Below are 12500 nucleotides of genomic sequence, written 5' to 3' on the forward strand. Positions count from 1 at the left end.
GAAAATCCCAGAATCCAAGGAGCTGCAGTTAAAACCACTGCCATGTTGACATTCAAATGTTTAGTATATTTCTCTGGGTTTGATACATACATTAGACGATCGATATTGACACATAAGAGGCACAGTGCAGAAACAACGAAGACTGTTGGTTCCAGTGTAGACCAGATCTCGCACCATATTCGTGAGAGCTTCCATTCAGAGAATGCTTGGTATCCGTGAAATGGATTAATTAGAACACCTTGCAGGAGATCAATCGTGGCATTGTTGGCAATTAGAATTTGTATTGTTGTCAATTTAGTTTTGGTGCATTGCAAGAGAATTGCTAGTAACAGCAAACCATTGAAAAGAACTACGCATCCGGCCAAGATGAATGACCCAACAGCTTCGGCTAAATTGACTGTAACTTTGGTTTCCTCTACTTGGTAATCGAGAGTCCAGTTGAAATCGATTGGTACATCCCAGTCAATCTCGAAGTAGTCTGGTCTCATCTGAAGAGAAAGGAAAGGATGTGTTACTTAAACTTGTAAACCATGATACATACATACAAACGTACATGCATATAAAAATACATATGTTTTTGTCAAAAAGCATTCTTTTCTATTCCAAGCATAAAGCTCGCAATTTTGGGGGAGAGGGCCAGTCGATTTGATCGACCCAGAACGCAGCTGGTACTTAATTTATCGACCCCAAAACATGAAAGGCAAAGTCGACCTCGGCGGAAATTGAGCTCAGAGTATAAAGACAGACGAAATACCTATTTCTGTATTACCCACAAGGGGCTAAACACAGAGCGGACAAACAAGGACAGACATAGGTATTAAGTCGATTACATCGACCCCAGTGCGTAACTGGTACTTAATTTATCGACCCCGAAAGGATGAAAGGCAAAGTCGACCTCGGCGGAATTTGAACTCACAACGTAACGCAGACGAAATACCGCTAAGCATTTCGTCCGGCGTGCTAACGTGTCTGCCAGCTCGCCGCCTTTTTTGTCAAAAAATATTAAACAATATAAGAAACTCTGTGTGTGTGTGTGTCTGTCTGTCTGTTGGCGTATGTATGCATGTATGTATATGTTCATATATTTTAGAAATTAACAATGGCTTTAATTCTAATTTTTAAAAAAGATAGCGGATGTTTATAACGATTGAAAATGCATTCATTAATTTAATCTTCCTAATCACAAACACATTCTTTGTTGGTAGATGTGTACAGCAGATCTGTTGAATGTAACCAACTAAATAACTATTGCTTATTTTATGAATCTCTGGAAAAATGAGAACAATGTTGACCCTGTCGGAATTTGAACTCAAAAGCCGGTGGGGCCTAGCTACATATTATCAGGCTCCAGATCAGGTGTTCTCTCCTTCTTACCAACCTCACTGCCTTTTACTAAAGCTGTCACTCGCAAGCAAGTATGACCTGACAGCATATACCATGCTTTCGCTAATTGTTTTAGGGGCCTATGTTGTCGCGAGCAGACAAACACCTTCTCAGCTCTCCAATCTCTTGACACGGCGAAACATCGAGAAAGTGGCAAAAGGGGAAAATGGTTTGTACCAGTCGTCGGTTGGTACTAAATTTCAGCTGAGTAGACTCGAACAACGTGAAATGAAACGTCTCGTTCAAGAACACCTCACGCTGTCTAGCCCAGGAATCAAACCCATGACCTCATAAACGTGAGTCCAACACCCTAACCACTAGGCTACGTACTTTCACACAAGAAACAGAAGCAGCAGCGACAACAATACAAGCAAGCATCTTAGAATGATTATAAAAGTTATTTGTTGTTTTTAAACAAAACTCCTGTTGTATAAAAATTATAAAACATAACGCTCTTGGAAAAGAAATGGTAGCATTTCATTCCTGTTTATCAGATCTAGAAAGCATATGAAACCCCATGCTGTTTACATTTCATCGAGTTTTTCCATTTTCATCATTTCTTTTAGATCGAACATGGCTAATCTCACATAATTCAATGGAAAAAAATTGAAAGTGTATTATCTTTTTTCTCTCGAGGGGAATAGAAAAAAGAACCCCAACATTTTGGGCATACCTAGAGTTTTTAATCTCGTCCATCTTGTCCCTTGTTAGATCAAGTTTTATTAAGTATTTTCTGTTACTATAAATACGATCAAGGTAACCAAATGATACAGAATTGGATTGTTTATGTTAGCTTCCATTATTTAGCTTCAGTTTTAAGTTATGAGTTAAAATACTGGTGGAGTTAATTTTAGCGATAAATTAATTCTTTATAAGATTAGTCTTATACCCAAGAAGGCTCCAGTTATTACTGCTATATCTAATTTGTCGAAATTAAAGAAACAATTGAACATATCAACCTTGGTTCGGTCTTTTGCCCCCAAGAAAAATCCTCTATAGAGTAATGATTTTGCTATTCTTTTCGGAAACATATTCGCACAAGGAAACTTTCACTTTCCTTCAATAATAATTTCTCATTTTTTCACTGGGATTTATTTGGGAAGAATGACAGTTTTCAGAGTAAGCAAAGGAACAGAAACCATAAACAGAAATCGCTATGAATGTTATTCGTAATGAACTGATTTATGCACTTGGCAAGTTGTCACCACTACTAAATGATATGTTTTTTTTTAAATATATTTTCTGCTTATTGAATATTAGAATGGGTTGGCAAATACTTTTTGGTTCTAGAAGTATGACTTTCAAAACTGAATGCAACATTATTCGAACTTTGAAAAGTAAAAGCATTTACATCATCATCAGCCTTCCCCTACTCCCTTGGACACTATTGTCTCGAGTTCTAGGACTCATAGTACCGGTAGTCCTGTTTCTATGTATAAGTGACCGACATCACAATATTCACCCTCAACGAATTGCAGGGTTACTCATTTACAGCTGAGTAGACTGGAGCAACATGAAAAGAAATAACTTATTCAAGAACTCAACACAACGTCCTGTCCAAGAATAGAAACCACAATCTTGCGATTGTGAGTGCAACAACCTAACTACCAAGCCATACTCCTATGGGGGAGGAAGGGGGGGGGGGAGAAAATTCATTCTACAGTTACAAAACACACTGTTACCGTTTAAATTCGGAGTTTTGTCACATATTCATTCATATTAGTCAAACTAAATATGTTTTCTTATATAGAATTCAATACGTTACACGCAGTTTCATTTTATCATTTTAAGATAATATTTAAAAAATTGGCTGCAGATCAACGCGCACCAACAAGAAAACATAAGCATTGGCACATTCGCCGCTAGTCTAAAACACAAACAAACAAAGCAATATTACAAACAAATAAATAATAAATAATTTATTATAATTAAAGGAGAAGGCATTCTCCGAAGTCGCAATACAAAAAATTAGTGCAATTGATACGGGGGTAGCTCTAACTGAAGAGATGCAACCAGATCGAAACACCGGCCTCCCAAAGTCTCCCAACACGAATGAATCGAGTGCATTGCCAACATACATCGTCTGAAAGGAGGTGTTCTATGAAGACAAAATACAAATGGTTTTAAATGATCCACGTCCAAATCTACCGGAGCGAAATAAGAATGATTCTGTGCGTCATTGTTTCGATTCTCACAATTCCAGATAGTAAAAAAAAGGGTTGGGACTGCAGATCTTTAGAAATGGTGATGTTTATGCCATTAGCGACGTTATGGAAATGGATTTGTCACAAGTGAGAACCGAAATAGTATCGTAAGCTCGGTCTCAGTTCAATACAACGAATCTAAAAAAAAGCAACCAATGATTTTCTTTGGCGGCAAATAGAATTAGTTTAATGAAGGAAGTGTTAAAATAGATAATGTAGTAAATATTTTTAAAATCTCAAAAAGACAATATTAGTCAATGCACAGTGAATAACTCCGGGCATGTTTCGATCTTATCAAACCTACTCAGGGAGTCATAAGAATGAGGTGATAAGAGAAATGCTAAGTAAATGCTGTACATGAGTAGTTGTGAAAAGTAGTTTATTTTAGAGAATGAATTATAAGAGAAATTACCTAGGGACGTCAACTGCATAAAAAACCCACAACTTTTGTCTATATAGATTCAATTGAAATATCATACGAAAATTTGTTTTATCCTAACTGGAAAATTAAATAATCGTTAAAGAGAGCATTTGAAACTTAGCACAGTATCAAAGTTTTTTTACAGACTAGGCCAAAAATACAGCCCCACGATGGGCTATACAATTAAATATTGTGGCTACTATTGTTTAGCATTAGATCGGTTCTGGACGAGCAGAACTACGATCAAGGGCAGTCCAACCCTGACCGTTTCGTTCTTTAATGAATAAATAGAACCACTTTATTTAATATGTCCTGTCTTTATACATAACAGTAGGATGTGATTTGAGAGAATTAGCTGCTGTTTCTAGCAGGTGTAACGATCACTTAGATGTTTTCATTCATTGGCTAGTACCAAGTCATGTGATGTCTATGTAGGATAACGTAACTAGTGCAGTCTAATTGTTCTTATTTTCTTACTCCAGTCTCTGAGAGATACACGTGTTAAACCTTTTAACATCGTGTTTGACTATTCTTCTCAAGTTTCCTCCTAAGTTCCCACCTCACCACCACTTTCAAAGCAACCGCTACTACAACACCTCAGCAGTAGTAGCAACAAGAATAGCAACAACAACAACAACAACAAATATAAAGGAAAAAAGCAACAAAAAGCATTACTACTGCTGCCTCCACCACCGCCGCCGACACCACCACCACCACCACTACCACAATGGTACCCAGCAGGCGTTTAGATCTAGGTCAGGATGGGAAGGTTCATCGACTGCTCTACCGAGTCCTAGTGACCCAGTGACCCAACTGTAGCCGGCGAATCAGCATCATCATCGCCAACCTCATCATCATCATCATCATCATCGACGTCGTCGTCGTCATCGTTTCGTCGTCACCATTGTAGTCGTCGTCGTTGTCGTCATCATCATCATTGTCATCGTCGTCGTCGTCATCATCATCATCATCATCATCATCATCATCATCATCATCATCATCATCATCATCATCATCATCATCATCATCATCATCATCATCATCATCATCATCATCACCACCATTAACATCTGAGTTTCTTTTGGGGTTACTATGGTAACAGTAGTTTAATGAACTCTATATGACCGCCGCCAACACTAATAATATTCCAGACTTCAATAATAATAATTGTTTTTTTTTCTTCATTATTATTACTATTATTATTATTATTATTATCTTGACGTTTGGTGTTTGTGCGGGAGGAGGAATAAGGAGGTTGTGGCGTTCTTGTCATTCCAAGAAGTACCAGTAGCCAAATTGAAGCAATGTGACATTTATCCTGATTTAATACCAGAGATCAAGAACTCTGTAAGAAGCTTACTCTTTGGCGCTTACCTTCAGAAATGATTAAACTGATTTCCAGCTTTCGCTGAATACAAGGTGTTTAGATGACAAAAACGATCGAGGTTCAGTAGTTTAACTAATTATATTGGTGAGGAAAGGTTAAGGTTAACATGACAGAGTTTGGCTCGGAACGTAGAGTGACAATTCTCTACATAAAATATATTGATATCAACTTAACTATTGCTTTTCATGTCGATATGATTCCTAAGTTCCTTAATGGGCGTAGGAGTGGCTGTGTGGTAGGTATCCGGCCAGGGGTTAGTTAACTTTTTTTTAGTTACCACTACAGTAGTAAGATCAGGCTGGAGAAGAGGCACCTGTCACGAGACAGATTCATGAGAAGATGGAAGCCTGTGGCGAGGAAGCTGGGAGTGTTTGACACCAGGTAAGTGGAAGCCAAAAACAGGAAAGAAAAAGCAAGGGGTCTACCCTGGTGGTCGGATGCCTATCCTTCAGAGAAGCCATTACAGATTTCATTTGTAATGAGCAACGCTTAAGTCAAAAGTTATAAACATATTCATTAAATTATAGTATTTTTAATTTGTAAATATTTAATCGCTACAGCTACTTCACTCTTTTATGTTTGTTCTTGTTCGTCCCCTCTTTGTATTGCCTTCAGGGCAAATATTTATGAAATAAAGTAGCTTGCTTACGAACCACATAGTTCCGGGTTCAGTCCCACTGCGTGGCACCTTGGGCAAGTGTCTTCTACTATAGCCTCGAGCCGACCAAAGCCTTGTGAATGGATTTGGTAGACGGAAACTGAAAGAAGCATGTCGTATATATGTATATATATGTATGTTTGTGTGTATATATTTGTGTGCCTGTGTTTGTGCCCTCAACATCACTCGACAACCGATGCTGGTGTGTTTATTTCCCCGTAACTTAGCGGTTCGCAAAAGATACCGATAGAATAAGTACTAGGCTTACAAAGAATAAATCCTGGGTGTCGATTTGCTCGACTAAAGGCGGTGCTCCAGCATGGCCACAGTCAAATAACTGAAACAAGTAAAAGAGTAAAGAGTAATCTTTAAGCAGTTTGTATTTCACAACACTAACATGTGTATGTGTCTGTATGTTGTATATAATGAACCTTTCATCATTACTTCTGCAAGTACTGTGAAATCTATGCTTCCATGATGAGGTCAGGATAAAATTGGAAGAGGCCCAGATTTGTCTCCCACACTTGCAGAAATAATCAAATTTATATTACTCATTGATTAACAGTGCCTCTTTTACCCCTCGCCGCATAATTATTTCTAATTATTCACCCGGTTTAACTCAACAAGCGGGTACCTTTGATATCTTTAATGAAGCCTACTCAGTCGAAAACATTCGGAACAGGTCTCTGGTTTTAAGATACCCCCTCTCTCTCTCTCCCTCCCACCAGTCTCGATAGCTTTGTAAAGGGTCATTGGCTGCCTTTCTTTCTGACTAAGAGATAAAATCTTAGCTAAATACGGAAAACTTTTTAGATGGCGATCCACCGTTTCTGCCACTTTATCGCTCGACCGACTGTCACCAAACGCAGTCATACGATAATAATGATAATAACGACGACGACGACAATGATGATGATTGTTTCAAATTTTGACCCAAGGATAGCAATTTTAAGGGGAGGTGGTTAGTTGATCGCATTAACCTCAGTTCTTGTCTGGTACTTATTCTAATTGACTCTGAAAGGATGAAAAACAATGTTGACTTCGATGGAATTTGAACTCAGAATGTAAAGAACCCTGACTAAAGATTATAAGGAATATTGTTTGTTCCTTCTCGAGCCATGCCTGGCTCATAAGGGCCGATTTGCCAGTTTCCTTGGCGTATAGATTCCCCACCTGGACGGGAGGCCGGTCCGTCGCAGGTGAGCTGCAAAATGCAGGAGGAAAGAGTGAAAGTTGTGGCGCAAGAGTCAGCAGAAGTTTGCCATTACTTTCTGCCAGAGCCGCGTGGAGCTTAGGTGTTTCGCTCATAAACACACACATCACCTGGTCTGAGATTCGAACCCGCGATCCCTCGACCGCGAGTCCGCAGCTCTAACCACTAGGCCATATGCCTCCACATAAGGAATATTAATCATTATAATTTCTTTTATTTGTCACAATTTCGGAAGACGATAGAAACTACAGTGACAAATTATATATTTCTTTACTACCCACAAGGGCTAAACACAGAGGGGACAAACAAGGACAGACAAACGGATTAAGTGCGTAACTGGTACTTAATTTATCGACCTCGAAAGGATGAAAAGCAAAGTCGACCTCGGCAGAATTTGAACTCAGAACGTAACGGCAGACTAAATACGGCTACGCATTTCGCCCGGCGTGCTAACAATTCTGCCAGCTCATCGCCTTGCAGAGACAAATTATAAAGCAATGATGGTTTTCACGGACAATAGGGGTGGGGGCATGACACACAACAGTATTATTATTGTTAATAAAAACGACACTCTTTCGAACTTTGTACATATAAGATAGTGCACAAAGGGGAACAAATTGTGCTGAAGAAAAGTGGAAGGCGAACAAAAATTGTTAATTTTCGGATATAATCGGCATTGTGTAAAATACGTTTGTTCCATTTTAATTTATTTCTAAATTTTGTTTTTAGAAAACTGAAATATAACATTACACTCACGAATATGTGTGTGTGTATGTATACGTATACGTGGGTCAGTGGGTGTGTCGAATGCATGGGGTATTACAACGTTGTTTACTTATTATATTTCAGTTTATTCATTTTTTAGAAATAAATTGAAATGCAATTTACACAATACTGATTCTAGCCAAAAATCAACGATTGCTTGCTTATTGTTCATTTTTCTTTAGTGCAGTTTGTTCAACTTTGTCCACTGTCGTAGGAGTGGCTGTGTGGTTAAGTAGCTTGCTTACCAACCACATGGTTCCGGGTTCTGTCCCACTGCGTGGCACCTTCGGCAAGTGTCTTCTACTATAGCCTCGGGCCGACCAAAGTCTTGTGAGTGGATTTGGTAGACGGAAACTGAAAGAAGCCCATCGTATATATGTATATATATATGTTTGTGTGTTTGTCCCCCCCCCCCAACATTGCTTGACAACCGAGGCTGGTGTGTTTACAAAGGAGACCGATAGACTAAGTACTAGGCTTATAAAGAATAGATCCTGGGGTCGATTTGCTCGACTAAAGGCGGCGTGCCAGCATGGCCACAGTCAAATGACTGAAACAAGTAAAAGAGTAAAGATATATATATATATATATATATATATATATATATAAAATAGCAAATGGAAATTACTCAAATGTGGTAATAGCATGAGTTTAGATTAATAAGTTAAGGGATGTGTGTACAATGGCGCCCACTCCATAACAATTATTTATTTGAATTGTTTTTAGTTGGAGGAAAAAGCATGACCCTGTGAAATTTAGTAGACGGAAAACTGTTTAGAAGCCCGTCGATACATATACATGCGCGCACACATGTATTAGTTATTTACGTTCCCCGTCATCTAGTGGTTAAGACACCGACAGGAATAAGCCCCAGATTTGCAAAATAATTATTAGTGTCCATTTGATCGACATAAAACTCTTCAAAGCGGTGCTCCAGCATGGCTGCAGCCCAATGATAGAAACAAATAAAGAACTATGACAGTGCTGGTTTCTTGTTAACATGACTCTTAAAGTGAAAAAGGTATTAACATCTATAAGGCGGCGAGCTGGCAGAAACGTTAGCACGCCGGGCGAAATGCGTAGCTGTATTTCGTCTGCCGTTACGTTCTGAGTTCAAATTCCGCCAAGGTCGACATTCCCTTTCATCCTTTCGGGGTCGATCAAATAAGTACCAGTTACGCACTGGGGTTGATATTATCGACTTAATCTGTTTGTCCTCTCTGCGTTTAGCCCCTTGTGGGTAGTAAAGAAATAGGTATTAACATCTATGTTCAACTGATATAAAGTTGACGCATCTTACAGATTCAAGCCCTTCGGAAACGAAATGGTAAAACCTAAAATTGTCATTACAGTAAAGTAGGTTTTCCTTCTTTCAGAGACATCCGTCATTCTGGTTTCTCGATGAGAATTTAACCAAGCTTATTCTTTTGCAGTTGCAATACGATGTAGTTTTCTTATTTAATCGCAATCAGAAATCAGTTCTTCAACAGATTATATCGATGCGAGTTATATTATTAGCACGATAGAGAAGATGATTTATCGATAGAGATGCGGAAAACCAACCGAGGGTTTGGTTGTATGTATCCTGCCGCCACTAGTGAGTGGGTTGTTGTGTGCCTCATTAAGATGATTACGGAGACCGATTAGACCTACTTTTAACAAAGCACGGCAGAGTGAGAGTCGGGTGTAATTCACCTTCGTAGTTGGAGACTGTTAAAAACTCGACTCTACCTACCCGATAGAGAAAGCTTCTTGCGATAGTCATGGACCACATTCTTGAGTATGTTTATCTCACAAGGATTTAATACTACAAAATTCCAGGAATTAAGAGATGATTTCATGGATGCTCATTATTCAAAAAGGATTAGAGTTTTAATTGGTTATGTGTTACTCCGAATTCAAGGGATTAAATTAACACAATCAACCATTTTACATACAGGCGAATACCATTTTTTCTACTGGGGTGAAAAATAGAGGTAATATTCCGAGGTAAAATACTTCTTTCCAGTCCCATTCTATACGGGGCTATAATGTTTGTATATCTTTTTGGCTATAATAATAAAACACACATGCACCAATTGACTGTCTCTCATTCTACATGGGGGGTTTTCTAGCCTTAGGATTGCTCTCGACAGAAAAGATAGATTTTAGTCCTGAAACAAGCTCTGAGATGTTAATACTTATATGTTCCCAAAGTTTGATAACTGCGGGGAACCAATGCATGAAAACACGAAACACAGTTTCGTGCACTCCAATGCATCTTTGCAGCCCTAGTTGGTCGGCTTTCAAGAGATACTCAAGAATGTCTTTGCTTTTCTTTGTGTAGATTTAAACACAGAAACAGTAGGGATACAACATAGTTTGAACTAAAAATACCCCAAAGCAATAACGTTACGTCCCTTCTTACTGTGTTACTCTCACTGTTCTAATCCCACTTAAACAGAAGGCCAAAAATTTAATAGGAAAGTGGGGATAGCATTCGGTAATGTTGTCAAGAGCATTAGGATAGTGGAGTCAAACGGTCAGAATTAATTCTCGCACTTAGCTTTCTGAATCATGTGTTATTCTACAACAATATTTTATTTTCCCAAAGCTCGGAGTGTTTTTTTTAAATATTACCAGTGCATAACTGTTTAATCCCAGAGGGGGAAAAGATTGATGAATAATAGTTTATTTTCATTATGTTTCTGTACACTGTTGCATACTTATTACTGGTATATAACGATTCAGTCTTTACGTTCTGAGTTCAAATATCGCCGCGGTCGATAAAATAAGTTCGAGTTGAGCACTGGGGTTGATTTAATCGACTTACTCAATTCCCCAAAATTGCTGACCTTGTGTCAAAATGTGAAATCAATATCACAGGTATATAAAAGCGGCGAGCTGGCAGAAACGTTCTGAGTTCAAATTCTGCCGAGGTCGACTTTGCCTTTCATCCTTTCGGGGTACCAGTTATGCACTGGGGTCAATGTAATCGACTTAATCCGTTTGTCTGTCCTTGTTTGTCTCCTCTGTGTTTAGCCACTTGTGGGTAGTAAAGAAATAGGTATTTCGTCTGCCGTTACGTTCTGAGTTCATATTCCGCTGAGATCGACTTTGCCATTCATCCTTTCGGGATCGATAAATTAAGTACCAGTTGCGTACAGGGGTCGATCTAATCGACTGCCCTCCTCCCACAAAATTTCGGGCCTTGTGCCTAGAGTAGAAAAGAATATTACAGGTATATAAAGGCAGCGAGTTGGCAGAATCGTTAGCACGCTGGGCAAAATGCTTAGTGGCATTTCGTCCGCTTTTACTTTCTGAGTTCAAATTCAACCGTGATCGACTTTGCCTTTCATTCTTTCGGGGTTGATAAAATAAACGCTAGTTGAATACTGAGGTCGATGTAATCGACTAGCCTACCTCTCCCAAAATTTCAGGCCTTGTGCCTGTAGTAGAAAAGAATATTACAAGCTTATAACAATGTGATCCCAGAGGAGAAAGAACAAAAGTTATTAATGATAAACAGTACTTTATTTTTCATTACATTCCCGCAAAGTGGTGCACCGAAAGAAACAATAATGCTTTGCAGTATCTAGCTTGGTTTCTTTCTGAGCTCAGATTAGATTTTTAAATTTAATCCCCTTGAAGTGGATGATACCAGCTTTAATGTTCTTGTTCAGCTCCAAGTCAATCCTTATCCAACAGATCTATAATCAAAAGCATTCCTAATTTCTTTATTGCCCACAGAAAGGACAAACAAGGACAGACAAAGGGATTAAGTCGATTACATCGACCCCAGTGCGTAACTGGTTCTTAATTTATCGACCCCGTAAGGATGAAAGGTAAAGTCGACCTCGGAGGAATTTGAACTCAGAATGTAACGGCAGACGAAATACCGCTAAGCATTTCGTTCGGCGTGCTAACATTTCTGCCAGCTCACCCGCCTTCAAATATAATAAAAAGTATTCCTGTCGTAACCAACATCAGATTGCATCAAGGTTACTTTATTGGCACCTGGTGATCACAGTTTAGAGTTAAATATCAATGTGATAAATACAAGATTAGGAATAATAGATATATCTTCAAACTTGGTAAGTGCCCTATCTGGAGATGATGAGAATGGGAAAAGCAATTACGGCATCTGACAAAGTTGAGTAAAGGTACGGCATCTGATAAACTTGAATAAAGTCTACGGTTATGCAAAAATCAGCATTTACAAGACGCGCATGCTGACGAAAATCTTGTATGATTCTGAAACAGGCGTAGGAGTGGCTGTGTAGTAAGTAGCTTGCTTACGAACCACATGGTTCCGGGTTCAGTCCCACTGCGTGGCACCTTGGGCAAGTGTCTTCTACTATAGCCTCGGGCCGACCGAAGCCTTGTGAGTGGATTTGGTAGACAGAAACTGAAAGAAGCCCGTCGTGTATATGTATATATGTGTGTATGTTGTGTATATGTTTGTCCCCTCAACATCACTTGACAACCGA

General features: G+C 38.9%; 1 protein-coding gene across 1 annotated transcript in view; it reads right to left on the minus strand.

Annotated features, from left to right (window-relative positions):
* Positions 1 to 12500, minus strand: part of LOC115210745 (histamine H2 receptor-like) — a 77544-nt gene that overhangs the window by 1400 nt on the left and 63644 nt on the right. The window contains exon 3 of the mRNA XM_029779458.2: positions 1 to 488. This exon is cut by the window's left edge and continues 1400 nt beyond it. Coding sequence (XP_029635318.1) covers positions 1 to 488 — 488 coding nt within the window. The remainder of the gene's footprint in view (positions 489 to 12500) is intronic.

Source organism: Octopus sinensis, linkage group LG4, assembly GCF_006345805.1.
Source record: "Octopus sinensis linkage group LG4, ASM634580v1, whole genome shotgun sequence".
In the NCBI taxonomy this organism is placed as follows: Eukaryota; Metazoa; Mollusca; class Cephalopoda; order Octopoda; family Octopodidae; genus Octopus; species Octopus sinensis.